Here is a 27,584-nt window from a genome sequence, read left to right on the forward strand (position 1 = left end):
GAAAGCCTAATGCTCTCTGGTAAGGAGACCTTAAAAGAAGGTGAGACAGTAGTCTTCACCAAAAAGGCTGAACCTTAGGATTCTGCTACTGAGGGACTGAAGGCAATCACAGACCAGAAGGATCCTGAGACTGCTATTGAGCACGACCCTACAGAAGAGAAAGAACCTCAAGTTGATTCTTCTCGGGGCGTGCAAGAGGAGCATGTGATTACCACAGAGCTCGTCCTTGCAGAGGTGAAAGAGCCTCAAGAGTTGCCTTTCCTAGGCGTGTAGAAAGAACCGGTAGATGAGCAGTTGGCTCATTTCCTAGCAGCCCTTAAGGAGCTGCAACTCGATATCTCTGTTGGAAAGGTATTGGGAAAAAGGACCCCCTATACGGCCTGTCTAAAAGACATTCTTTTTGAAAAGAATGACCTATGGGGAGATGAAATAGAGGTATTTATTGAGAAGTATAGTATCCTAATTCAGAATGAGCTGCCAAGGAAGATGTCAGATCCAAGGAGCTTTCAGATCCTATGGACTACTGCAAAGCTCACTTTTGACAAAGCCCTGTATGATCTTGGCTTAAGTTTAAATCCGATACCTTCATCTATGATGAAGAAGCTGGGAATCCAAGAGGTACAAGAAATAAGGATTACCTTGAATAAGGACTGGATGGTGTTCAAGGTTCTTGACGCTCTATTATCCCCTGACAAGGGGGGCACTTGCATAAAGAATTCAGCATTCAAGCCTCCTCCCTTGGATAAAACCAATTCCCTCCTAAGACCAAACGTAAGTTTGTTATTGGATGTACACTATCCACAAAGGAGGAAGGCCCCAAAAGGAAGATGCCTAGGGGCTAGAAAAATAAAAATATCCCTACTGAAGGCTTTTCACCATGGAAGATGGTAGTATTCACTTATCTCATCGTGGTATTCACCATGGAAGAGGGAAGTGGCAAAAAGGGACACCAGCATATTGCTGCAAGCCCAACCTTGCCTCAGGCGGTGAACAAGATCCTGTCTCTTAAGCGTCTTATGCTAATCCATGAGAGCACAGGAAGGACGCTCCCAGTAAGGAGTAAGGATTTATTCCTCTATGAATATCTTCCTCCTTGAAAGGGGCCATCCGTCAATTTAATGACATTAAAGAAGTACTTGTTGGGAGGCAACCCAACCATAAGTAGAGTATTTCTGTTCTTATTCTTTTGTTTATTTTTATTTTAGTTTATTTTTAGAGTTTTCCCTTGCTTTTTAATGTTTGTGATCATGTGCAGTAGTTAGAACAGAAACAGAAACAATCAGAGCTGGAAATAGAACACCCTGGAGTAGAAACCTTACTGGCGTTGAACGCTAGACAAGGGGGGCACTTGCATAAAGAATTCAGCATTCAAGCCTCCTCCCTTGGATAAAACCAATTCCCTCCTAAGACCAAACGTAAGTTTGGTATTGGATGTACACTATCCACAAAGGAGGAAGGCCCCAAAAGGAAGATGCCTAGGGGCTAGAAAAACAAAAATATCCCTACTGAAGGCTTTTCACCATGGAAGATGGTAGTATTCACTTATCTCATCGTGGTATTCACCATGGAAGAAGGAAGTGGCAAAAAGGGACACCAGCATATTGCTGCAAGCCCAACCTTGCCTCAGGCGGTGAACAAGATCCTGTCTCTTGAGCGTCTTATGCTAATCCATGAGAGCACATGAAGGACGCTCCCAGTAAGGAGTAAGGATTTATTTCTCTATGAATATCTTCCTCCTTGAAAGGGGCCATCCGTCAATCTAATGACATTAAAGAAGCACTTGTTAGGAGGCAACCCAACCATAAGTAGAGTATTTCTATTCTTATTCTTTTGTTTATTTTTATTTTAGTTTATTTTTAGAGTTTTCCCTTGCTTTTTAATGTCTGTGATCATGTGCAGTAGTTAGAACAGAAACAGAAACAATCAGAGCTGGAAATAGAACACCCTGGAGTAGAAACCTTACTGGCGTTGAATGCTAGACAAGGAGCTAGAGTGGGCGTTCAACGCCCTCTAGGGAGTAACAAGCTGGCGTTGAATGCCAGCCATGGTGTAGCAGTTGGGCGTTCAACGCCTATATAGAGGGCAGGGAATTCAATTGCCTTAGCCTCTCAAGACCTGTAGGTCCCACAGAATCTCCACCTACACCACCCTCTTCTACCCTATCCTTCCCCATTGTTCATATTTGCTCGAGGACAAGAAAAACTCCTAAGTTTGGTGTTGCAAAACCTTTGCTTTTTGACTTCTACCACTCCTAAGTTTGGATTCGTTCTCTTAATCCCCTTTCTTATGTTATTTTTTTCTATTTTCTGTTATGTTTTCTGTTCTCTTATTCATGTTGCATGAACATCTATGTCTTAAAGTTATAAAATGTTCCATATATCTTTCACCTTGCTTAAAAAGAAAATTTTATTTGAAAAAAATTGAGAGCTACATGAATTTCAAGTTTATCATAAGAATAGTTCAATTATCTTGATGTGGTGGCATTGCTTTTGTTTTCTGAATGTATGAATAAATAGTGCATATTTGAAGTTGGAAATTTTAAAATGTTGGCTCCTGAAAGAATGATGAAAAAGGAAAAGTATTATTGGTAATCCAAAAAATCTAAAAATTGATTCTTGAAGTAAGAAAAAGGAGCAAAAATAATAAAAGAAAAAGCATGTTGCAATAAAAGAAAAAAATTATATGCATGCAAAAAAAATAATAAAATGGCAAAAAAAAATTAAATAGAAAAAAATAAGAAAAAGCAAAAAAAGTCAATAGCTCTTTAAACCAAAAGGCAAGAGCAAAAAGCCAATAACCCTTTAAACCAAAAGGCAAGGGTAAAAGGATCCAAGACTTTGACCATCAATGGTTAGGAGGGCCTACCAGGAATCAAATTCTGGCCTAAGTGGCTCAACCAAGTTGTCCCTAACCATATGCTTGTGGTGTGAAGGTGTCAAGTGAAAAGTTTGAGAATGAGCAGTTAAAGTCGTGGTCCAAAGCAAAAAGAGTGTGCTTAAGAACTCTAGACACGTCTATCTGGGGATTCTAGCAAAGTTGAATCACAATCTGAAAAGGTTCACCTAGTTAAAGTGTCTATGGCATTTATGTATCCGGTGGTAATATTGGAAAAAAAAAGTGCTTAGGGTCACGTCCAAGACTCTGAAAGCTGTGTTCAAGAATAAAAAAGAACTAAACTAGGAGAGTCAATAATATCATCTAGATTCTAAATTTCTAAAGAGACCAACCATTCTGAGTTTCAACGGATAGTGAGATGCCAAAACCATTCAGAAGCAAAAAGCTACTAAGTCCCGCTCATCTAATTGAAACTGAGCTTCATTGGAAACTCTGAGATTTATTGTATCGTACTCTTCTTTTTATCCTACTATGTTTTTAGTTTCTTGAGGACAAGCAACATTCTATGTTTGGCATTGTGATGAGCGGATATTTTATATGCTTTTTGGCATCCTTTTCATATAATTTTTAGCATGTTTTGTTCAAGTTTTATTAAGTTTTCGTAGGTTTTAGTGAAAAAATCACATTTTTGGATTCTACTTTGAGTTTGTGTGTTTTTATACAATTTCAGGTATTTTCTGGCTGAAATTGAGGAGCTGGAGCAAAAGTTAACAAAAATCTGATTCAGAGACAGAGAAAGCACTGCAGATGCTGTCCGGATCTGACCTCCCTGCACTCGTAAGAACTTTTTGGAGCTACAAAAATCCAAAAGGAGCGTTCTCAATGGCTATGGAAAGCTGACTTCCAGAGATTTCCAGCAATGTATAATAGTCCATACTTTACTTCAGATTAGAAGGCCTAAAACTAGCGTCCAACGCCCGCCTCCTGCCTCATTCTAGGCGTCCAGTGCCAAACAAGGAGATCAGCGTCCAAACACCCAAAGAGGACCCCCTAGCCAGTGTTCAACGCCCTAGAAACCTCCTAGCACGTGGATCTCAATCAAGCTCAACCCAAACACTCACCAAATGGGCCTCCAGAAGTGGATTTTAGCACTAAAAATACTATTTTACACTTCTTAATGTAATCTTTAGTCATTAGTTTAGTATTTAAAGACTTTTACACCTCTCATTAAAGAGGATGCCATAATTTCCGGTATCATTGTGTTTTCATATCAGTATGGGTTTCTAAACCTCCTAGGTTGAGGGGAGGAGCCCTGCTGAATTCTATGAATTAATAAAAGTATTACTGTTTCTCTTCAATCCGTGTTTGATTCAATTCTAAGATGTATATTCGTTCTTCAACTTGATGAATGGGATGATTTGTGACAATCAGCTCTGTTCTTCATACTAAGACCGCGTGCCTGACAACAACCCGTGTTCTTCTTGGGTTCGTGTGAATACGTGACTGGAAAGCATCGAACCGCGGGCTTGATTATACATCTCTAAGACGGTTAATCCACGACTTCATTGGAGACTTCTCGAGACACCAGTTCAGCCGAAGTATAGGGAGATTAGGGTCTCTGTGGTAGAGGCTAGAATCCAAAGGCACAGCATTCTCTAATCCGGAGGATCCGACCTTGTTTGTGACATTTTAAGTAGGATCATTAAGAAGAATGGACTGCAGGAGCTTCACCCTCAATCAGAATGGATCCGTACTAACCCTGGGGTTCAGATCTGGAGGAGATTGGCGACCGCAACCATATGACGTTGATCACATATAGCCTGCCATTGAAGAAATCATTCACAATTGAAGAAGACAGTAATATCAGAGTTAATCCAGAAGGACAAAGCATCTCCAAGCTTTAACCATCTTCTTATCACTATTTACATTCAAATTCACAAAGTATTTTATACCCTTTTTCTTTATTCCTTTTTTTTTTTCAATTAAACATGTCAACCTAGTTTAAATCTCACAAATCCAACAACTCTTCTATCCGCCTGACTAAGACCTGCAAGATAACTATAACTCGCTTCAAACCACAATCCTCGTGGGAACGCCCCTGACTCGCTCAGGTATTACTTGGACGATCCAGTGCACTTGCTGGTACAGTTGTATGAAGTGTGGGAATTCGTGCACCAATGTGGTTGAAAATTGTTAGTGAATGTGAGCATGTCTGAGCATGCTGAAACTGAATTTTGGTATATTTAAAGGTGCTGTAAAGAATTGGGTGATTAAATGAGTTATATGTGTATTTGTTAATTGTGAATTTGTTATTGATGATGATATGGTTATAGTTGCTGCTGGTTGTATAGTAATTGTGAGTAATAAATGCGGTGTTGTTTGTTGAAATGGAAATATGAATAAAGTCTAAATTGAGGGCTGGTTTGGATTGAGATAAGTTGAGAAGTTATGAATGTTAGGGTGTTATAGGAGCGACGTTGCAAGCACAGAGGACATTGATTTCAAAATTGAAAAAAGGTAGCCTAACATCTAGATTAGTGAAAAAGCAATCATAGGCATAAAAGAAAGGGCATTCCGACCTATCAAGTGGGGAAAAACACACCTTTTCCTTGGAATCAACAACCACTATTTTATAGTTCCTCTCATCCTCCCGTTTTTCACACAACTTATGGTGCCTACGAAAGGTCTCAGCATACTCTATCAATAACAGGGACGGGAGTAAGAACAGAAATATCTACCGAAGTCAGGTGAGAGGGAACTTTGGTAGACATATTGTGAATAACAGATCAAGACAAATACAACAAATAAAGAAATCATCACAAAAGAAGTCGTACACCAAAAAAAGGAAGTCGGACTTTCTATCAATAGAACAAAAACATCGATTTCAAAAATAGTTTTTCAACAAAGAAACCCAAAATATCGAAATGGCATCACTTTCAAACAAGAAAAAGCGACACCATTTAGGGACAATACAATTATAGTACACAACAACAATCTCAAGCAGCGACAGTTTCAAATAGCTTCAAGATACAACAAGCAGCAAAGGAAATACAAAAGTCTCCATTACCAACAACAATTCAAATCACTATTCAAAGTGTCATTCAAAACAAGGAAATACAAGTACTACCTAGAGCAAATCAAAAATAGAAAACAAAAAAAAATGGGCAAAAGCACCAACCTTGATGAAACGAGAAAATAGAAGGGCACGTCAAATAGCAATAATCACGAACGTTCCTCTCCAAAATACAAACAAAACCTTTAAAAGATTCAAGATGGAGAAATCTTGAACTGGAACACAGTTATGGATGAAGAACGAAGAAAGTGAAAGAAGGAAGCAAGTAACCAAGCAAAATAAACGTTTTTATAAATGGAAAAGAAGGAAGAGGAAAGAGATGAAGGATTTATAAGGGCAAGGGGAAAAAAAAGACATTTCACAGCCCACCTTTGATGCCACGCACGAAGCCCAAGTGAAACAACCGTGTAATGTGCGCCACGTCATCAAGTAGCAACATTTCAAAATTTTGAAACATGTCGAGTACCCGACCTCATAAAGGCGGCATACCCAACTAAGGAAACTGGAACCACAAATTCTTGAGTCCGACCTCATGAAAGCTCAGACTCAAACAGGGATACTATTCATACCCTGACCCAAAATAAAGCCAGGACCATTAAGGATAAAGGCCCACCAACAGTGGCCTCTTCCACTTACCCGACCTCTTAAGAGGTCGGATGCGACAAGGAGATCCAGTCTTACTTATCTAAATAAGTAACTGCCTCCCCAAATCTCTCCTACTATCTCTATCTCACCTAGAAGATAGATTCTAACAAATTCCAAAGATAAAGGGAACGGTTATCCACCAACAAAGGTGGAAGTACTCCAAAATGATGGTTATCTATTTTATAAATACATTGATACCCTCAGGTATATTCAAGTCCCAATCTACTTAAAGTCCTTGCTAAGTTAAGTATTGGAGTCTCTTGTAGGTACCACTCTCAACTCCTCACAAAGAATTCGGACGGCGACATCTCGGCAACGATACAAGTCAGACGCTGCTTTAAAAGAAGTCTAGACCTCATGTCCCGACCCAAAAGCAATCTAATTTCAAGTAACTCCTGAAATAATTTGATAAAACATTTTTAGATATGAAAGTGATATGGTCACCATTAATACGAGCTATAACTCGGCCCCATAACCGTTACTGACCATCACCATAACTCGACATTTTGCCGTTATTGCTCGGCCCTTATGAGCTATAACTCGGTGGCGTTAATATTACCATAACCGACGTCCCAAACGGAAAGATAAAATCGGTTACGAAACCGATTTTATCACCTACAATGTAACGGACGAACATATTTCTATAAAAGGAAGGTAAAATGTCTTTTTTGGTATCTTTATCTTGAACTTAACACCATAACTGACTTAAGCATTGGAGTGCCTTTGCAGGTACAACCTACTCCCTTTGTATTGCTCGTACCTTCATATCTACAACAAACATAAAGAGCTCGGACTCTGAGGAGCGGACGCCCAACCTCGCAGCACATAGCTCGGCTAACCTCGAGGAGTGGAAGCCGACCTATTTCCCAGGCAAGATCAATTGGCGCCCACCGTGGGGCCGAGGAAATCATATTTTTTCTTTTGGTCCCATCACTTCCATCTGCATCAATGGCTGACGTACCGCCTCCGTCACTGTCCGAACTCATGCGAATGGTAGCTGAGCTACAACAAGCTAATCAACGGATGGCTGACGAAAACCAAATAATGTCTGCTCAAATTGCTGAACTAAATCATGCTCGGATTGAACACAATGATGCTCACCGCCAACAGGCGGAAGACGAGGAACATCAATCCCAACCGACTCATGTTTCGGAAACCGCTCAACATGAAGAGCAGCAGCCCGATGACGAGAAAGAAGAATCCGAGGACCTTGTAGGCCCCTTTACAGAAGAAGTAATGAACTTCGAACTGCCGAAGAGGTTCACTCTGCCGTTGACCCTCACGCCTTATGATGGACTCGGAGATCCGAGGAAGTTCATAAAGAAATTCCGATCAATAATGATCGTCAATGGTGCATCAGATACAGTCTTATGTCGTTGTTTTCCGAATTATTTAGACGGTCCTGCACTTGATTGGTTGTGTGCTTTGCCTGCAGGTTCCATTTCACGCTTTCATCAGCTGGCGAAGTTATTTGAAGAACATTTCGCCGGATCTGCAATATACTTGCACGACTCTGATTACCTGAACACCATCAAGCAAGGACCAAACGAAAGCCTAAAGGACTATATGACTCGTTTTACCAAAATCGCAATCAGCATACCAGATCTCCACCCCGAGGTCCATCTGCATGCAATTAAAAGCGGCCTCCGACCCGGGAAATTCCAGGAGACGATCGCAGTGGCAAAACCGAAGACTCTAGCAGAATTTCGAGAGAAAGCAAAAGGACAAATTGACATCGAGGAACTCCGACAAGCTCGGAAATCTGACAAGTCACACTTCCGCGAAGAAGATAAGAACTCAACCACTAAGAAAAGTTTTAAACTAACACCTCGATTTGATTCTTATACGCAGTTTAACACTAAAAGGGAAGACATAATCAAGGAGATCTTGAACTCCAAATTAATCAAGCCACCAAGAAAGGCCGGCACATACCAGGATGCAAGGCATGTAGACAAATCAAAGTACTGCGCTTTCCACCAAAAACACGGCCACAATACCGATGATTGTGTGGTCGCCAAAGATCTCTTAGAACGACTAGCAAGACAAGGCCACCTAGAAAAATACATTGGTGGTCACATCCAAAAACGTGGCCCCAGTTCCACAACAAACGACCTCTCTGAACAACACCGAGGAAAAGAGAAGGCATCCTCAAACCAATATGAAAGACCACGAGGTATAATCAATTGTATTTCAGGAGGATACGCAAGTGGGGGATACTCAAACTCAGCAAGGAAAAGGTCATTCAGAGCAATATGCTCAGTAGAAGGACCAAAGCAAGATACAGCAATCAATAACTCACAACCAGAGGTCACCTTCACACAGGCCGACTTTAACTCCAACATACAAAATTTGGACGACCCTGTGGTAATCACCCTCCAGCTAGGGGATCTATTAGTGAAAAAAGTACTCTTGGATCCCGGAAGCAGTGCCGATGTTCTGTTTTACTCAACATTTCAAAAGATGAAGCTCAGCGACAACATGCTACAGTCCACAGGAGGAGACTTAGTCGGATTCTCGGGAGAACGCGTTCCAATACTCGGTTCAGTGTGGTTACAAACCACACTGGGTGAGCATCCTCTTTCAAAAACTAATGATATTCAATATCTAGCAGTTGACTGTTTCAGTCCATATAACCTTATCCTTGGCCGACCTTTTTTAAATAAGTTCGGCGCCATTGTCTCTACCGTCCATCTCTGTGTAAAGTTTCCATTGCAGGATGATCAGGTTGCAACAATCCATGGAGATCATAAAGAGGCCCGACAGTGTTATAACACCAGCATGAAGTTCCAAAACCGCTCAACACAACAAGTCAACAATGTCGAACTCAAGCAAAACGAGGACACACTAGCTGACCTCGACCCAAGAGCCGATTTTCTCGAGCGACCAAAACCATCCGATGACCTGCAAAAAGTGTATTTTAATAATGACCCTAAAAAATTTACATATGTAGGTACATCAATCAACCCAACTGAGTTACAGGCCATAAAAACGTTTCTACAAGAAAACGCCGAGCTTTTTGCCTGGAAACCTGCAGACATGCCCGGCATTGATCCACAAATTATCACTCATAAACTAGCAATAAACTCGGCAGTCCGACCAGTACAGCAGAAGAAACGAAAACTCGGCGAAGAAAAGAGGAGAGCGTCACTAGAAGAAACACAAAAACTCATCAACGCTGAATTTATCAAAGAGATCAGATTCACTACATGGCTAGCCAATGTGGTAATGGTAAGGAAACAAAACGGTAAGTGGCGCATGTGCGTCGATTTCACCGATTTAAACAAGGCATGCCCCAAGGATTCTTACCCCCTACCATCCATAGACTCTTTAGTAGACAATGCATCAAGTTACGCTACTTTAAGTTTTATGGATGCGTATTCAGGGTATAATCAAATACTCATGCACCCCTCCGATAAAGATAAAACAGCTTTTATCACTGATTTCGGTAACTATTGTTATAAAGTTATGCCATTTGGATTAAAGAACGCAGGTGCAACTTATCAACGCCTTATGGATAAAGTGTTCGCCAAACAAATCGGCAGAAACATCGAAGTTTATGTCGATGATATGGTCGCCAAAACAAAAACCGGACATAATCACATCAGCGACCTTACAGAAATATTTGGCCAGATCCGCCAGTACAACATGCGCCTCAACCCCGAGAAATGTGCCTTCGCCGTTCAAGGGGGTAAGTTTTTAGGTTTTTTACTAACGTGCAGGGGAATAGAGGCAAACCCAAACAAATGCCGAGCAGTGTTGGACATGGCCAGCCCCAAAACAGTAAAAGAAGTTCAGCGTCTCACAGGACGCCTTGCCGCACTTTCCAGATTTGTTCCCTGTTTAGCTTCAACTTCTATTCCTTTTTTCCAAACAATTAAAAAGAAAAACAGATTTGAATGGAACGACGATTGTGAGAAAGCATTTTCCAAATTAAAAACAACTCTCTCACAACCGCCAATTTTACAAAAACCCCTACAAGGGGAGGACTTATTTCTATATCTGTCAGTCACTGATTGGGCGATAAGCTCGGCCCTTGTATCAGAGAGAAACAAAGTGCAACATCCGATATACTTCGTCAGCAAAACTCTCCAACATGCCGAGCTCAATTACCCAAGGATTGAGAAGCTCGCACTGGCACTAATATTCTCGGCACGACGTCTCCGACCTTACTTCCAGAGCCACGTTATCTACGTCAGAACAGATCACCCACTAAGACAAGTGTTACACAAACCAGAAATCGCAGGACGACTCATAAAGTGGGCAGTCGAACTGTCTGAGTTCGATATCAGATACCAATCCAGAGGACCGATCAAGTCACAATTTTTAGCAGATTTCATCGCCGAGTTTACTACACCATCTGAGGAAGATCATGCAAAACAATGGATCTTATATGTGGATGGATCTTCCAATAATGGGGGTTGTGGAGCAGGAATACGCCTGGAAGCCGAGGACGGATTCATACTTGAACACTCAATACACTTAGCTTTCAAAGCCAGCAATAACCAATCCGAGTATGAAGCACTGCTCGCTGGACTCCGACTCTGTTTAGATCTCCAAATCTCGACGATCAAGGTATATTGTGATTCTTTGTTAGTAGTACAGCAGGTAAACGACCTTTTCCAGGTAAAAGATCCTCTACTCTCTAAATACCTGCTATTAGTCAAAAAATTATTAAAAAAATTTGTCAAATTTGAAATAGAACATATACCACGCGAACAAAATCAAAGGGCAGATATCTTATCAAAGCTCGGCAGCACACAATCCGAGTTATCCACACTGCAACAATTCACAATAACATCACCCACTGTTACTCTGACAAATGTGTTAAGTGTTACACAGGTAAAAGATTGGAGGGAAGACTTTATACACTATTTACAAACAGGTAATATACCAGAAGGGGTCGAGAACGATAAAAAGTTCCGACGGCAAGCATCCTCCTTCACAACACTCAACGGAACATTATATCGACGTGGATATACTCGCCCCCTACTAAAATGCCTCAACAAGCCAGAAGCTGACATAGCATTAGCAGAAGCACATGAAGGAATCTGTGGCACACATACAGGAGCTCGGAGCCTAGCATCAAAAATCCTCCGAGCTGGATTCTTCTGGCCGACATTGAAACAGGACAGCCAACAAAAAATCAGGACATGCCAGAATTGCCAAAGACACGCACCATTGATACACATACCTGCCGAGCAAATGCATCATTCAGAAATCAGCTGGCCATTTAACCAATGGGGTTTGGATATACTCGGGCCGTTTCCTACGGCACCGGGCCAGTTTGCCGACCAAAAGTTTCAATCTTTCTTGCAGAATCTCAAAATAAACCAACACTTCGCCTCCGTTGAACACCCTCAAATGAACGGACTAGCTGAGGCTGCAAATAAGGTCATCCTGCATGCACTAAAAAAGAAACTAGATGACGCCAAAGGACTCTGGGCCGAACTAATACCTGAAGTCCTTTGGGGATACAACACCACCCCACAAACATCAACAAAAGAAACGCCATTCAGACTGGTATATGGATCGGAAGCCATGATCCCCCTAGAGATCTCCCAGAACTCAATCCGAACTTACATGGACAACCAAGACGAAGCTCGGAAATCCGAGCTCGACATCATTGAAGAAATCAGAGACATCGCCGCCTTGAAGCAACGCGCGGCGCAGCAAGTAATTGCTCGACAGTACAACAAGTCGGTCAAAAGCAGATCATTCGTCAAAGGAGACTTAGTCCTCCGCAAGACCGAAACTGCTCGGAAACCACCAACACATGGAAAGCTCGCAGCCAATTGGGACGGTCCATACCGAGTATCAAACGTACTCGGTCAAGGAGCATACAAGCTAGAATCATTAGATGGTAAACTCATGCCTAGTACATGGAATGTGTCTTCCTTAAAGAAATTTTATAGTTAAAAGACAGGGACAGGCTTGTACTCTTTTTCCTACTGCCAAGATTTTATCCCAAAGGGTTTTGCTTGGAGAGGTTTTAACGAGGCTAGCCTACCTGCACCTTTGTATTCAAAAGGTTCATAAAAACTCCGAATATATAGGAGACAAATATCATCTTCTTTATCAAATAACTATACGACTAGTATTGTCGATCAAATATAACCCTATCAAATACAGCTCAGACAAAGCCTAATATATGTCTAAGCTACAACCTGCCATCATCAGATAACCACAGCAACAAAGATAGCAATAAGCTCGGAACATTTTCCGGCAAATATCAAACAGCTTTTATAAAAAGCATCACATTCAAAATTCAAACAAGTCAAATTCAACAAAGTTCAAACAAAACAAGCTAACTATCACATATGCAAAATAAATTCAAACACGTTTCTAACAGAACACACTAAACATTATCGGCTTCATCTTCTGCATCGCCATCATCTTCGATCAGTTGACCATCTCGAACTATCTTTCCAGGATCCATACCAGAAAGATCGGCATCTGGAACCAAAAACTTAACCTGCAACCTCGCCCTTTCAAAACCTTCAACAAAAGAATCTAATATCTCATCCGCCTTTTTCTTCTCCATCTCCTTAAATTGAGCAGTAACCTCAATCAAACGAGTTTGTATGTTCACCAGATCACTTTCCTTTTTCTTCAAATCTTCCACATCTCTAGAATAACTTTCTTTAGTCTCCTTCAACAACTTCTCGGTCTCAGTCAAACGAGCTTGAAGCTCAGCAGCAACACTCTTACTCTTCACCAACTCCTCCTTCAAAACAGAAACCTCTCCTTTCTCTGCAGAAACCCTCTTATTTTTCAACTCTTGGCTACGCCCAAGACTTGCAAGACGAAGACCAACAACCTAAAGAAATAAACTCATAAGACTCCCAAAAAGAAGAGTAAAGAAAAACCAATAAAATCATTACCTGCATATACTGCCCAACAGCCATGTCCCCGACTTCCTTTGCAAGAGTAACGTCAGCCGACGACTGACAATACTCATCCACCACAGCCATATAGGGATACTCCTTTCCCCACACCGAAAATGCCTCACTTTGTTCCGAAATTTCATGAAGCCTTTTTTGATTGCCCATAAAAGCCTGTATCTCTTCAAGAGGAACCCCTATCTCCTTATCGTCAGAATCATCCGACAAATCAACAAGGTCGGACTTCTTCCTCTTCTTCGCAATCACCTTCCTCCGACCTTGACGAGGCTGCGTAACCTCGCCGACACCAGCAACTTTCTCAGCATTAGACGACGATACCTCTTTCTCCAGATTCTTATTTTTGAAACGCGTCCTCAAAGACGCAGCTGAAACACCAGGATATTTACCACCTGTGAAAACAACAAACACATCAGACACACGACAAGAAGCAATAAACACCTTATAAAAACCCTATGACTCACCCAAATAGGCTACCACAGCATCTTTATCCTCCTCCCACTTCAGAAGCTCATACATTGAAATTAAGTCTCCCCGACCGATATTTTCAACAAGAAACTCAATCACACAAACGTTCCTCGGAGAAATAACCTCAGGACCGAGTATATTCTGAGGTTCCGAGCACCAATACAATGGGAACTTCTCAGCCAGATTTTCATCCACGAAAAACGGAAAATCTTTTTCCAAAGCACTAACCTTTAAATACATCTCTTTAAAATCTTTAAAAGAGGATTTGTACAATTTGAAAATGCCAAAACCAGGGGTGCTATTGAAGTTTATCCAACCACCTTTCCACACCCCTTTGGCTTGAAATAAAGAAAAGAAAAGGTCAACAGACGGCACCACTTCCAGAAACTCCATTAAAATTTCATACGAACGGAGAAACGCCCACCCATTGGGATGAAGCTGCGACGGAGCACAGTTTAACTGCCTCAACACCTGACATTCGAAATCAGTGAAAGGTAATCTAACTCTCAACTCCTCAAGAACACAGCTGTGCATATAGAAAAATTCAAAGTCTCTACCCCGGTGATAAACCCTATCATTAACACTACAGGGGAGCAACTCAACCCCAACCCCAGAGTTCCGCCTCACCACCCTACTAGCATCTACTTCCTTAACAGCAGCTTCATCACAGAACAATGACACCCGAGACCTCACGTCATCCCCTACCCAGTCATAAGACCAATCTATTTCACCTTTCTTCTCCTTCTCAAACCCCATTAGAAACAGTAAACAAACATGCAACCAAGAAATACAAAGAGTTGAGAGAAGAAACGAATTAGAAGAAGACAAACGTGACCATACCTCTCTTGCTCATTCTCCAGACAAGAAGCAGAAAACCAAAAACGCTCAAAATTCCAATCAGCAAAAACAATTAATCACAACCAAAAAACGTTCCAAATATCAAAACCCCCTCAGTCACATCAAACGACGAAAGAAGCATTGGAAACCATCAAAACATTAATGAAGAACCCACTCCTTCTCTCTCCTGAACAAAAAACACGCACAATTTTCCACGTGGCGCAAACGGGAAGTTACTTTAATGAAGTACGTTGAACTGGGGGCTCACTCAGTAACCCACTTAACCGAGTTATAACTCATTACAAAAGCTCAACCTGCTTCATTAAAAAACTTTCCTCAGGCTAAGCTTGGGGGCTGTGATATGGTCACCATTAATACGAGCTATAACTCGGCCCCATAACCGTTACTGACCATCACCATAACTCGACATTTTGCCGTTATTGCTCGGCCCTTATGAGCTATAACTCGGTGGCGTTAATATTACCATAACCGACGTCCCAAACGGAAAGATAAAATCGGTTACGAAACCGATTTTATCACCTACAATGTAACGGACGAACATATTTCTATAAAAGGAAGGTAAAATGTCTTTTTTGGTATCTTTATCTTGAACTTAACACCATAACTGACTTAAGCATTGGAGTGCCTTTGCAGGTACAACCTACTCCCTTTGTATTGCTCGTACCTTCATATCTACAACAAACATAAAGAGCTCGGACTCTGAGGAGCGGACGCCCAACCTCGCAGCACATAGCTCGGCTAACCTCGAGGAGTGGAAGCCGACCTATTTCCCAGGCAAGATCAGAAAGCTTCCTTCCAGGTAATTTGATTTTGATTGTTAAAATTATTGAGAAATAGTACATTTGGTTGAAGTTTATGTCATTATGTGTATGTTATGTGTTTAGTAACTAATTTTTTATAATGTAGATAACATTTTTGTACTTTCACGTATCCATTTTTATAGGTACTCGTAGTGGTAGGTTAAGGTTAGTGTAATTTTTTAATCCCGCTCTATTAGAATTAGAATTGACTGTGATTAGTGTTTTTAGCCTAAACTAAAAATTACTCTATAATCCGAGCTTAAAATTACCTACAATGTCAACTGTACATATATACGTTGCTAAAGTTTTTTTTTTTTTCTTTTTTTTTTCAGGATATACTTGCACACCCGAACTAACAACGGCCAGCATGAGTATACTCCCAAAATAATTAAGGAACTCACTAATTCGTTATCATGTTATCTTGTGAAAAAGGTATTTGAGAATAATGCTAGGTATTTAAAATATTATAGATAATAAATAAAAATATATAATTAATATTATTTGTATTGATAAAAAAATTTAAATTATTTTTTTAACTTAATGATATAATTAATTTTTTTATAATTATTTTTTTTATTTAATTACATCTGATCTTGCCTGGGAAATAGGTCGGCTTCCACTCCTCGAGGTTAGCCGAGCTATGTGCTGCGAGGTTGGGCGTCCGCTCCTCAGAGTCTGAGCTCTTTATGTTTGTTGTAGATATGAAGGTACGAGTAATACAAAGGGAGTAGGTTGTACCTGCAAAGGCACTCCAATGCTTAAGTCAGTTATGGTGTTAAGTTCAAGATAAAGATACCAAAAAAGACATTTTACCTTCCTTTTATAGAAATATGTTCGTCCGTTACATTGTAGGTGATAAAATCGGTTTCGTAACCGATTTTATCTTTCCGTTTGGGACGTCGGTTATGGTAATATTAACGCCACCGAGTTATAGCTCATAAGGGCCGAGCAATAACGGCAAAATGTCGAGTTATGGTGATGGTCAGTAACGGTTATGGGGCCGAGTTATAGCTCGTATTAATGGTGACCATATCACAGCCCCCAAGCTTAGCCTGAGGAAAGTTTTTTAATGAAGCAGGTTGAGCTTTTGTAATGAGTTATAACTCGGTTAAGTGGGTTACTGAGTGAGCCCCCAGTTCAACGTACTTCATTAAAGTAACTTCCCGTTTGCGCCACGTGGAAAATTGTGCGTGTTTTTTGTTCAGGAGAGAGAAGGAGTGGGTTCTTCATTAATGTTTTGATGGTTTCCAATGCTTCTTTCGTCGTTTGATGTGACTGAGGGGGTTTTGATATTTGGAACGTTTTTTGGTTGTGATTAATTGTTTTTGCTGATTGGAATTTTGGGCGTTTTTGGTTTTCTGCTTCTTGTCTGGAGAATGAGCAAGAGAGGTATGGTCACGTTTGTCTTCTTCTAATTCGTTTCTTCTCTCAACTCTTTGTATTTCTTGGTTGCATGTTTGTTTACTGTTTCTAATGGGGTTTGAGAAGGAGAAGAAAGGTGAAATAGATTGGTCTTATGACTGGGTAGGGGATGACGTGAGGTCTCGGGTGTCATTGTTCTGTGATGAAGCTGCTGTTAAGGAAGTAGATGCTAGTAGGGTGGTGAGGCGGAACTCTGGGGTTGGGGTTGAGTTGCTCCCCTGTAGTGTTAATGATAGGGTTTATCACCGGGGTAGAGACTTTGAATTTTTCTATATGCACAGCTGTGTTCTTGAGGAGTTGAGAGTTAGATTACCTTTCACTGATTTCGAATGTCAGGTGTTGAGGCAGTTAAACTGTGCTCCGTCGCAGCTTCATCCCAATGGGTGGGCGTTTCTCCGTTCGTATGAAATTTTAATGGAGTTTCTGGAAGTGGTGCCATCTGTTGACCTTTTCTTTTCTTTATTTCAAGCCAAAGGGGTGTGGAAAGGTGGTTGGATAAACTTCAATAGCACCCCTGGTTTTGGCATTTTCAAATTGTACAAATCCTCTTTTAAAGATTTTAAAGAGATGTATTTAAAGGTTAGTGCTTTGGAAAAAGATTTTCCGTTTTTCGTGGATGAAAATCTGGCTGAGAAGTTCCCATTGTATTGGTGCTCGGAACCTCAGAATATACTCGGTCCTGAGGTTATTTCTCCGAGGAACGTTTGTGTGATTGAGTTTCTTGTTGAAAATATCGGTCGGGGAGACTTAATTTCAATGTATGAGCTTCTGAAGTGGGAGGAGGATAAAGATGCTGTGGTAGCCTATTTGGGTGAGTCATAGGGTTTTTATAAGGTGTTTATTGCTTCTTGTCGTGTGTCTGATGTGTTTGTTGTTTTCACAGGTGGTAAATATCCTGGTGTTTCAGCTGCGTCTTTGAGGACGCGTTTCAAAAATAAGAATCTGGAGAAAGAGGTATCGTCGTCTAATGCTGAGAAAGTTGCTGGTGTCGGCGAGGTTACGCAGTCTCGTCAAGGTCGGAGGAAGGTGATTGCGAAGAAGAGGAAGAAGTCCGACCTTGTTGATTTGTCGGATGATTCTGACGATAAGGAGATAGGGGTTCCTCTTGAAGAGATACAGGCTTTTATGGGCAATCAAAAAAGGCTTCATGAAATTTCGGAACAAAGTGAGGCATTTTCGGTGTGGGGAAAGGAGTATCCCTATATGGCTGTGGTGGACGAGTATTGTCAGTCGTCGGCTGACGTTACTCTTGCAAAGGAAGTCGGGGACATGGCTGTTGGGCAGTATATGCAGGTAATGATTTTATTGGTTTTTCTTTACTCTTCCTTTTGGGAGTCTTATGAGTTTATTTCTTTAGGTTGTTGGTCTTCGTCTTGCAAGTCTTGGGCGTAGCCAAGAGTTGAAAAATAAGAGGGTTTCTGTAGAGAAAGGAGAGGTTTCTGTTTTGAAGGAGGAGTTGGTGAAGAGTAAGAGTGTTACTGCTGAGCTTCAAGCTCGTTTGACTGAGACCGAGAAGTTGTTGAAGGAGACTAAAGAAAGTTATTCTAGAGATGTGGAAGATTTGAAGAAAAAGGAAAGTGATCTGGTGAACATACAAACTCGTTTGATTGAGGTTACTGCTCAATTTAAGGAGATGGAGAAGAAAAAGGCGGATGAGATATTAGATTCTTTTGTTGAAGGTTTTGAAAGGGCGAGGTTGCAGGTTAAGTTTTTGGTTCCAGATGCCGATCTTTCTGGTATGGATCCTGGAAAGATAGTTCGAGATGGTCAACTGATCGAAGATGATGGCGATGCAGAAGATGAAGCCGATAATGTTTAGTGTGTTCTGTTAGAAACGTGTTTGAATTTATTTTGCATATGTGATAGTTAGCTTGTTTTGTTTGAACTTTGTTGAATTTGACTTGTTTGAATTTTGAATGTGATGCTTTTTATAAAAGCTGTTTGATATTTGCCGGAAAGTGTTCCGAGCTTATTGCTATCTTTGTTGCTGTGGTTATCTGATGATGGCAGGTTGTAGCTTAGACATATATTAGGCTTTGTCTGAGCTGTATTTGATAGGGTTATATTTGATCGACAATACTAGTCGTATAGTTATTTGATAAAGAAGATGATATTTGTCTCCTATATATTCGGAGTTTTTATGAACCTTTTGAATACAAAGGTGCAGGTAGGCTAGCCTCGTTAAAACCTCTCCAAGCAAAACCCTTTGGGATAAAATCTTGGCAGTAGGAAAAAGAGTACAAGCCTGTCCCTGTCTTTTAACTATAAAATTTCTTTAAGGAAGACACATTCCATGTACTAGGCATGAGTTTACCATCTAATGATTCTAGCTTGTATGCTCCTTGACCGAGTACGTTTGATACTCGGTATGGACCGTCCCAATTGGCTGCGAGCTTTCCATGTGTTGGTGGTTTCCGAGCAGTTTCGGTCTTGCGGAGGACTAAGTCTCCTTTGACGAATGATCTGCTTTTGACCGACTTGTTGTACTGTCGAGCAATTACTTGCTGCGCCGCGCGTTGCTTCAAGGCGGCGATGTCTCTGATTTCTTCAATGATGTCGAGCTCGGATTTCCGAGCTTCGTCTTGGTTGTCCATGTAAGTTCGGATTGAGTTCTGGGAGATCTCTAGGGGGATCATGGCTTCCGATCCATATACCAGTCTGAATGGCGTTTCTTTTGTTGATGTTTGTGGGGTGGTGTTGTATCCCCAAAGGACTTCAGGTATTAGTTCGGCCCAGAGTCCTTTGGCGTCATCTAGTTTCTTTTTTAGTGCATGCAGGATGACCTTATTTGCAGCCTCAGCTAGTCCGTTCATTTGAGGGTGTTCAACGGAGGCGAAGTGTTGGTTTATTTTGAGATTCTGCAAGAAAGATTGAAACTTTTGGTCGGCAAACTGGCCCGGTGCCGTAGGAAACGGCCCGAGTATATCCAAACCCCATTGGTTAAATGGCCAGCTGATTTCTGAATGATGCATTTGCTCGGCAGGTATGTGTATCAATGGTGCGTGTCTTTGGCAATTCTGGCATGTCCTGATTTTTTGTTGGCTGTCCTGTTTCAATGTCGGCCAGAAGAATCCAGCTCGGAGGATTTTTGATGCTAGGCTCCGAGCTCCTGTATGTGTGCCACAGATTCCTTCATGTGCTTCTGCTAATGCTATGTCAGCTTCTGGCTTGTTGAGGCATTTTAGTAGGGGGCGAGTATATCCACGTCGATATAATGTTCCGTTGAGTGTTGTGAAGGAGGATGCTTGCCGTCGGAACTTTTTATCGTTCTCGACCCCTTCTGGTATATTACCTGTTTGTAAATAGTGTATAAAGTCTTCCCTCCAATCTTTTACCTGTGTAACACTTAACACATTTGTCAGAGTAACAGTGGGTGATGTTATTGTGAATTGTTGCAGTGTGGATAACTCGGATTGTGTGCTGCCGAGCTTTGATAAGATATCTGCCCTTTGATTTTGTTCGCGTGGTATATGTTCTATTTCAAATTTGACAAATTTTTTTAATAATTTTTTGACTAATAGCAGGTATTTAGAGAGTAGAGGATCTTTTACCTGGAAAAGGTCGTTTACCTGCTGTACTACTAACAAAGAATCACAATATACCTTGATCGTCGAGATTTGGAGATCTAAACAGAGTGGGAGTCCAGCGAGCAGTGCTTCATACTCGGATTGGTTATTGCTGGCTTTGAAAGCTAAGTGTATTGAGTGTTCAAGTATGAATCCGTCCTCGGCTTCCAGGCGTATTCCTGCTCCACAACCCCCATTATTGGAAGATCCATCCACATATAAGATCCATTGTTTTGCATGATCTTCCTCAGATGGTGTAGTAAACTCGGCGATGAAATCTGCTAAAAATTGTGACTTGATCGGTCCTCTGGATTGGTATCTGATATCGAACTCAGACAGTTCGACTGCCCACTTTATGAGTCGTCCTGCGATTTCTGGTTTGTGTAACACTTGTCTTAGTGGGTGATCTGTTCTGACGTAGATAACGTGGCTCTGGAAGTAAGGTCGGAGACGTCGTGCCGAGAATATTAGTGCCAGTGCGAGCTTCTCAATCCTTGGGTAATTGAGCTCGGCATGTTGGAGAGTTTTGCTGACGAAGTATATCGGATGTTGCACTTTGTTTCTCTCTGATACAAGGGCCGAGCTTATCGCCCAATCAGTGACTGACAGATATAGAAATAAGTCCTCCCCTTGTAGGGGTTTTTGTAAAATTGGCGGTTGTGAGAGAGTTGTTTTTAATTTGGAAAATGCTTTCTCACAATCGTCGTTCCATTCAAATCTGTTTTTCTTTTTAATTGTTTGGAAAAAAGGAATAGAAGTTGAAGCTAAACAGGGAACAAATCTGGAAAGTGCGGCAAGGCGTCCTGTGAGACGCTGAACTTCTTTTACTGTTTTGGGGCTGGCCATGTCCAACACTGCTCGGCATTTGTCTGGGTTTGCCTCTATTCCCCTGCACGTTAGTAAAAAACCTAAAAACTTACCCCCTTGAACGGCGAAGGCACATTTCTCGGGGTTGAGGCGCATGTTGTACTGGCGGATCTGGCCAAATATTTCTGTAAGGTCGCTGATGTGATTATGTCCGGTTTTTGTTTTGGCGACCATATCATCGACATAAACTTCGATGTTTCTGCCGATTTGTTTGGCGAACACTTTATCCATAAGGCGTTGATAAGTTGCACCTGCGTTCTTTAATCCAAATGGCATAACTTTATAACAATAGTTACCGAAATCAGTGATAAAAGCTGTTTTATCTTTATCGGAGGGGTGCATGAGTATTTGATTATACCCTGAATACGCATCCATAAAACTTAAAGTAGCGTAACCTGATGCATTGTCTACTAAAGAGTCTATGGATGGTAGGGGGTAAGAATCCTTGGGGCATGCCTTGTTTAAATCGGTGAAATCGACGCACATGCGCCACTTACCGTTTTGTTTCCTTACCATTACCACATTGGCTAGCCATGTAGTGAATCTGATCTCTTTGATAAATTCAGCGTTGATGAGTTTTTGTGTTTCTTCTAGTGACGCTCTCCTCTTTTCTTCGCCGAGTTTTCGTTTCTTCTGCTGTACTGGTCGGACTGCCGAGTTTATTGCTAGTTTATGAGTGATAATTTGTGGATCAATGCCGGGCATGTCTGCAGGTTTCCAGGCAAAAAGCTCGGCGTTTTCTTGTAGAAACGTTTTTATGGCCTGTAACTCAGTTGGGTTGATTGATGTACCTACATATGTAAATTTTTTAGGGTCATTATTAAAATACACTTTTTGCAGGTCATCGGATGGTTTTGGTCGCTCGAGAAAATCGGCTCTTGGGTCGAGGTCAGCTAGTGTGTCCTCGTTTTGCTTGAGTTCGACATTGTTGACTTGTTGTGTTGAGCGGTTTTGGAACTTCATGCTGGTGTTATAACACTGTCGGGCCTCTTTATGATCTCCATGGATTGTTGCAACCTGATCATCCTGCAATGGAAACTTTACACAGAGATGGACGGTAGAGACAATGGCGCCGAACTTATTTAAAAAAGGTCGGCCAAGGATAAGGTTATATGGACTGAAACAGTTAACTACTAGATATTGAATATCATTAGTTTTTGAAAGAGGATGCTCACCCAGTGTGGTTTGTAACCACACTGAACCGAGTATTGGAACGCGTTCTCCCGAGAATCCGACTAAGTCTCCTCCTGTGGACTGTAGCATGTTGTCGCTGAGCTTCATCTTTTGAAATGTTGAGTAAAACAGAACATCGGCACTGCTCCCGGGATCCAAGAGTACTTTTTTCACTAATAGATCCCCTAGCTGGAGGGTGATTACCACAGGGTCGTCCAAATTTTGTATGTTGGAGTTAAAGTCGGCCTGTGTGAAGGTGACCTCTGGTTGTGGGTTATTGATTGCTGTATCTTGCTTTGGTCCTTCTACTGAGCATATTGCTCTGAATGACCTTTTCCTTGCTGAGTTTGAGTATCCCCCACTTGCGTATCCTCCTGAAATACAATTGATTATACCTCGTGGTCTTTCATATTGGTTTGAGGATGCCTTCTCTTTTCCTCGGTGTTGTTCAGAGAGGTCGTTTGTTGTGGAACTGGGGCCACGTTTTTGGATGTGACCACCAATGTATTTGTCTAGGTGGCCTTGTCTTGCTAGTCGTTCTAAGAGATCTTTGGCGACCACACAATCATCGGTATTGTGGCCGTGTTTTTGGTGGAAAGCGCAGTACTTTGATTTGTCTACATGCCTTGCATCCTGGTATGTGCCGGCCTTTCTTGGTGGCTTGATTAATTTGGAGTTCAAGATCTCCTTGATTATGTCTTCCCTTTTAGTGTTAAACTGCGTATAAGAATCAAATCGAGGTGTTAGTTTAAAACTTTTCTTAGTGGTTGAGTTCTTATCTTCTTCGCGGAAGTGTGACTTGTCAGATTTCCGAGCTTGTCGGAGTTCCTCGATGTCAATTTGTCCTTTTGCTTTCTCTCGAAATTCTGCTAGAGTCTTCGGTTTTGCCACTGCGATCGTCTCCTGGAATTTCCCGGGTCGGAGGCCGCTTTTAATTGCATGCAGATGGACCTCGGGGTGGAGATCTGGTATGCTGATTGCGATTTTGGTAAAACGAGTCATATAGTCCTTTAGGCTTTCGTTTGGTCCTTGCTTGATGGTGTTCAGGTAATCAGAGTCGTGCAAGTATATTGCAGATCCGGCGAAATGTTCTTCAAATAACTTCGCCAGCTGATGAAAGCGTGAAATGGAACCTGCAGGCAAAGCACACAACCAATCAAGTGCAGGACCGTCTAAATAATTCGGAAAACAACGACATAAGACTGTATCTGATGCACCATTGACGATCATTATTGATCGGAATTTCTTTATGAACTTCCTCGGATCTCCGAGTCCATCATAAGGCGTGAGGGTCAACGGCAGAGTGAACCTCTTCGGCAGTTCGAAGTTCATTACTTCTTCTGTAAAGGGGCCTACAAGGTCCTCGGATTCTTCTTTCTCGTCATCGGGCTGCTGCTCTTCATGTTGAGCGGTTTCCGAAACATGAGTCGGTTGGGATTGATGTTCCTCGTCTTCCGCCTGTTGGCGGTGAGCATCATTGTGTTCAATCCGAGCATGATTTAGTTCAGCAATTTGAGCAGACATTATTTGGTTTTCGTCAGCCATCCGTTGATTAGCTTGTTGTAGCTCAGCTACCATTCGCATGAGTTCGGACAGTGACGGAGGCGGTACGTCAGCCATTGATGCAGATGGAAGTGATGGGACCAAAAGAAAAAATATGATTTTCTCGGCCCCACGGTGGGCGCCAATTGATCTTGCCTGGGAAATAGGTCGGCTTCCACTCCTCGAGGTTAGCCGAGCTATGTGCTGCGAGGTTGGGCGTCCGCTCCTCAGAGTCCGAGCTCTTTATGTTTGTTGTAGATATGAAGGTACGAGCAATACAAAGGGAGTAGGTTGTACCTGCAAAGGCACTCCAATGCTTAAGTCAGTTATGGTGTTAAGTTCAAGATAAAGATACCAAAAAAGACATTTTACCTTCCTTTTATAGAAATATGTTCGTCCGTTACATTGTAGGTGATAAAATTGGTTTCGTAACCGATTTTATCTTTCCGTTTGGGACGTCGGTTATGGTAATATTAACGCCACCGAGTTATAGCTCATAAGGGCCGAGCAATAACGGCAAAATGTCGAGTTATGGTGATGGTCAGTAACGGTTATGGGGCCGAGTTATAGCTCGTATTAATGGTGACCATATCAACATCAAAAATAAACTTCAAATTTAATAGGAATCAAATTTTAAAAAATTCTCTTTTGTTACACTCATAATTCTATAATTTATTTTAAATAAAAATTTTAAATTTTGACATTTTTAATCCTAAAAAAATCTCAAATCATTTCGATCTATTTTATAAAAAATAAAAATATCTTAAATTTAATTAGTCTATATTTATTGAAATTAGAAACATCCAGAATTATTAGTGATCTTGCCTGGGAAATAGGTCGGCTTCCACTCCTCGAGGTTAGCCGAGCTATGTGCTGCGAGGTTGGGCGTCCGCTCCTCAGAGTCCGAGCTCTTTATGTTTGTTGTAGATATGAAGGTACGAGCAATACAAAGGGAGTAGGTTGTACCTGCAAAGGCACTCCAATGCTTAAGTCAGTTATGGTGTTAAGTTCAAGATAAAGATACCAAAAAAGACATTTTACCTTCCTTTTATAGAAATATGTTCGTCCGTTACATTGTAGGTGATAAAATCGGTTTCGTAACCGATTTTATCTTTCCGTTTGGGACGTCGGTTATGGTAATATTAACGCCACCGAGTTATAGCTCATAAGGGCCGAGCAATAACGGCAAAATGTCGAGTTATGGTGATGGTCAGTAACGGTTATGGGGCCGAGTTATAGCTCGTATTAATGGTGACCATATCACAGCCCCCAAGCTTAGCCTGAGGAAAGTTTTTTAATGAAGCAGGTTGAGCTTTTGTAATGAGTTATAACTCGGTTAAGTGGGTTACTGAGTGAGCCCCCAGTTCAACGTACTTCATTAAAGTAACTTCCCGTTTGCGCCACGTGGAAAATTGTGCGTGTTTTTTGTTCAGGAGAGAGAAGGAGTGGGTTCTTCATTAATGTTTTGATGGTTTCCAATGCTTCTTTCGTCGTTTGATGTGACTGAGGGGGTTTTGATATTTGGAACGTTTTTTGGTTGTGATTAATTGTTTTTGCTGATTGGAATTTTGGGCGTTTTTGGTTTTCTGCTTCTTGTCTGGAGAATGAGCAAGAGAGGTATGGTCACGTTTGTCTTCTTCTAATTCGTTTCTTCTCTCAACTCTTTGTATTTCTTGGTTGCATGTTTGTTTACTGTTTCTAATGGGGTTTGAGAAGGAGAAGAAAGGTGAAATAGATTGGTCTTATGACTGGGGAGGGAATGACGTGAGGTCTCGGGTGTCATTGTTCTGTGATGAAGCTGCTGTTAAGGAAGTAGATGCTAGTAGGGTGGTGAGGCGGAACTCTGGGGTTGGGGTTGAGTTGCTCCCCTGTAGTGTTAATGATAGGGTTTATCACCGGGGTAGAGACTTTGAATTTTTCTATATGCACAGCTGTGTTCTTGAGGAGTTGAGAGTTAGATTACCTTTCACTGATTTCGAATGTCAGGTGTTGAGGCAGTTAAACTGTGCTCCGTCGCAGCTTCATCCCAATGGGTGGGCGTTTCTCCGTTCGTATGAAATTTTAATGGAGTTTCTGGAAGTGGTGCCGTCTGTTGACCTTTTCTTTTCTTTATTTCAAGCCAAAGGGGTGTGGAAAGGTGGTTGGATAAACTTCAATAGCACCCCTGGTTTTGGCATTTTCAAATTGTACAAATCCTCTTTTAAAGATTTTAAAGAGATGTATTTAAAGGTTAGTGCTTTGGAAAAAGATTTTCCGTTTTTCGTGGATGAAAATCTGGCTGAGAAGTTCCCATTGTATTGGTGCTCGGAACCTCAGAATATACTCGGTCCTGAGGTTATTTCTCCGAGGAACGTTTGTGTGATTGAGTTTCTTGTTGAAAATATCGGTCAGGGAGACTTAATTTCAATGTATGAGCTTCTGAAGTGGGAGGAGGATAAAGATGCTGTGGTAGCCTATTTGGGTGAGTCATAGGGTTTTTATAAGGTGTTTATTGCTTCTTGTCGTGTGTCTGATGTGTTTGTTGTTTTCACAGGTGGTAAATATCCTGGTGTTTCAGCTGCGTCTTTGAGGACGCGTTTCAAAAATAAGAATCTGGAGAAAGAGGTATCGTCGTCTAATGCTGAGAAAGTTGCTGGTGTCGGCGAGGTTACGCAGCCTCGTCAAGGTCGGAGGAAGGTGATTGCGAAGAAGAGGAAGAAGTCCGACCTTGTTGATTTGTCGGATGATTCTGACGATAAGGAGATAGGGGTTCCTCTTGAAGAGATACAGGCTTTTATGGGCAATCAAAAAAGGCTTCATGAAATTTCGGAACAAAGTGAGGCATTTTCGGTGTGGGGAAAGGAGTATCCCTATATGGCAGTGGTGGACGAGTATTGTCAGTCGTCGGCTGACGTTACTCTTGCAAAGGAAGTCGGGGACATGGCTGTTGGGCAGTATATGCAGGTAATGATTTTATTGGTTTTTCTTTACTCTTCCTTTTGGGAGTCTTATGAGTTTATTTCTTTAGGTTGTTGGTCTTCGTCTTGCAAGTCTTGGGCGTAGCCAAGAGTTGAAAAATAAGAGGGTTTCTGCAGAGAAAGGAGAGGTTTCTGTTTTGAAGGAGGAGTTGGTGAAGAGTAAGAGTGTTGCTGCTGAGCTTCAAGCTCGTTTGACTGAGACCGAGAAGTTGTTGAAGGAGACTAAAGAAAGTTATTCTAGAGATGTGGAAGATTTGAAGAAAAAGGAAAGTGATCTGGTGAACATACAAACTCGTTTGATTGAGGTTACTGCTCAATTTAAGGAGATGGAGAAGAAAAAGGCGGATGAGATATTAGATTCTTTTGTTGAAGGTTTTGAAAGGGCGAGGTTGCAGGTTAAGTTTTTGGTTCCAGATGCCGATCTTTCTGGTATGGATCCTGGAAAGATGAAGCCGATAATGTTTAGTGTGTTCTGTTAG

At 41.4% G+C, this 27,584-nt stretch overlaps 5 protein-coding genes across 5 annotated transcripts; 3 read left to right on the forward strand and 2 right to left on the reverse strand.

Moving 5' to 3' along the window:
- Positions 1–7,501: 7,501 nt before the first annotated feature.
- On the forward strand, positions 7,502–12,469 carry LOC148567594 (uncharacterized). The gene is made up of 3 exons (XM_088484580.1): positions 7,502–9,775; positions 10,037–11,125; positions 11,393–12,469. Exons 1-3 carry the CDS (start codon positions 7,502–7,504, stop codon positions 12,467–12,469), a joined length of 4,440 nt encoding a protein of 1,479 aa, XP_088340706.1.
- Positions 12,470–12,908: 439 nt separating this feature from the next.
- Positions 12,909–14,676, reverse strand: LOC148567595 (uncharacterized). The gene is made up of 3 exons (XM_088485547.1): positions 13,917–14,676; positions 13,435–13,844; positions 12,909–13,370 (listed from the first exon to the last, which is right to left on the reverse strand). The coding sequence occupies exons 1-3, from the start codon at positions 14,674–14,676 to the stop codon at positions 12,909–12,911; spliced, it is 1,632 nt and encodes a 543-aa protein (XP_088341673.1).
- A 2,375-nt stretch (positions 14,677–17,051) lies between these two features.
- On the forward strand, positions 17,052–18,819 carry LOC148567596 (uncharacterized). The gene is made up of 3 exons (XM_088485548.1): positions 17,052–17,811; positions 17,884–18,293; positions 18,358–18,819. The coding sequence occupies exons 1-3, from the start codon at positions 17,052–17,054 to the stop codon at positions 18,817–18,819; spliced, it is 1,632 nt and encodes a 543-aa protein (XP_088341674.1).
- A 439-nt stretch (positions 18,820–19,258) lies between these two features.
- Positions 19,259–24,226, reverse strand: LOC107615355 (uncharacterized). Its single transcript, XM_088484581.1, has 3 exons — positions 21,953–24,226; positions 20,603–21,691; positions 19,259–20,335 (listed from the first exon to the last, which is right to left on the reverse strand). The coding sequence occupies exons 1-3, from the start codon at positions 24,224–24,226 to the stop codon at positions 19,259–19,261; spliced, it is 4,440 nt and encodes a 1,479-aa protein (XP_088340707.1).
- Positions 24,227–25,849: 1,623 nt separating this feature from the next.
- On the forward strand, positions 25,850–27,584 carry LOC148567597 (uncharacterized). The gene is made up of 3 exons (XM_088484582.1): positions 25,850–26,609; positions 26,682–27,091; positions 27,156–27,584. Exons 1-3 carry the CDS (start codon positions 25,850–25,852, stop codon positions 27,582–27,584), a joined length of 1,599 nt encoding a protein of 532 aa, XP_088340708.1.

The sequence above is a fragment of the Arachis ipaensis genome, chromosome B4 (genome assembly GCF_059453495.1).
Source record: "Arachis ipaensis isolate K30076 ecotype BB chromosome B4, ASM5945349v1, whole genome shotgun sequence".
Classification (NCBI taxonomy): Eukaryota; Viridiplantae; Streptophyta; class Magnoliopsida; order Fabales; family Fabaceae; genus Arachis; species Arachis ipaensis.

What these genes read in the sequence shown, in the direction of transcription:
- LOC148567594 (XM_088484580.1), top strand. Translation starts at nt 7,502, where the DNA reads ATGGCTGACGTACCGCCTCCGTCACTGTCCGAACTCATGCGAATGGTA. An exon ending in CTACATGGCTAGCCAATGTG is followed by an intron (nt 9,776 to 10,036) that starts GTAATGGTAAGG and finishes TTTGGATTAAAG; the next exon opens with AACGCAGGTGCAACTTATCA. An exon ending in TCCAAATCTCGACGATCAAG is followed by an intron (nt 11,126 to 11,392) that starts GTATATTGTGAT and finishes AGTGTTACACAG; the next exon opens with GTAAAAGATTGGAGGGAAGA.
- LOC148567595 (XM_088485547.1), bottom strand. Translation starts at nt 14,676, where the DNA reads ATGGGGTTTGAGAAGGAGAAGAAAGGTGAAATAGATTGGTCTTATGAC. An exon ending in TGCTGTGGTAGCCTATTTGG is followed by an intron (nt 13,845 to 13,916) that starts GTGAGTCATAGG and finishes TTGTTTTCACAG; the next exon opens with GTGGTAAATATCCTGGTGTT. An exon ending in CTGTTGGGCAGTATATGCAG is followed by an intron (nt 13,371 to 13,434) that starts GTAATGATTTTA and finishes TTATTTCTTTAG; the next exon opens with GTTGTTGGTCTTCGTCTTGC.
- LOC148567596 (XM_088485548.1), top strand. Translation starts at nt 17,052, where the DNA reads ATGGGGTTTGAGAAGGAGAAGAAAGGTGAAATAGATTGGTCTTATGAC. An exon ending in TGCTGTGGTAGCCTATTTGG is followed by an intron (nt 17,812 to 17,883) that starts GTGAGTCATAGG and finishes TTGTTTTCACAG; the next exon opens with GTGGTAAATATCCTGGTGTT. An exon ending in CTGTTGGGCAGTATATGCAG is followed by an intron (nt 18,294 to 18,357) that starts GTAATGATTTTA and finishes TTATTTCTTTAG; the next exon opens with GTTGTTGGTCTTCGTCTTGC.
- LOC107615355 (XM_088484581.1), bottom strand. Translation starts at nt 24,226, where the DNA reads ATGGCTGACGTACCGCCTCCGTCACTGTCCGAACTCATGCGAATGGTA. An exon ending in CTACATGGCTAGCCAATGTG is followed by an intron (nt 21,692 to 21,952) that starts GTAATGGTAAGG and finishes TTTGGATTAAAG; the next exon opens with AACGCAGGTGCAACTTATCA. An exon ending in TCCAAATCTCGACGATCAAG is followed by an intron (nt 20,336 to 20,602) that starts GTATATTGTGAT and finishes AGTGTTACACAG; the next exon opens with GTAAAAGATTGGAGGGAAGA.
- LOC148567597 (XM_088484582.1), top strand. Translation starts at nt 25,850, where the DNA reads ATGGGGTTTGAGAAGGAGAAGAAAGGTGAAATAGATTGGTCTTATGAC. An exon ending in TGCTGTGGTAGCCTATTTGG is followed by an intron (nt 26,610 to 26,681) that starts GTGAGTCATAGG and finishes TTGTTTTCACAG; the next exon opens with GTGGTAAATATCCTGGTGTT. An exon ending in CTGTTGGGCAGTATATGCAG is followed by an intron (nt 27,092 to 27,155) that starts GTAATGATTTTA and finishes TTATTTCTTTAG; the next exon opens with GTTGTTGGTCTTCGTCTTGC.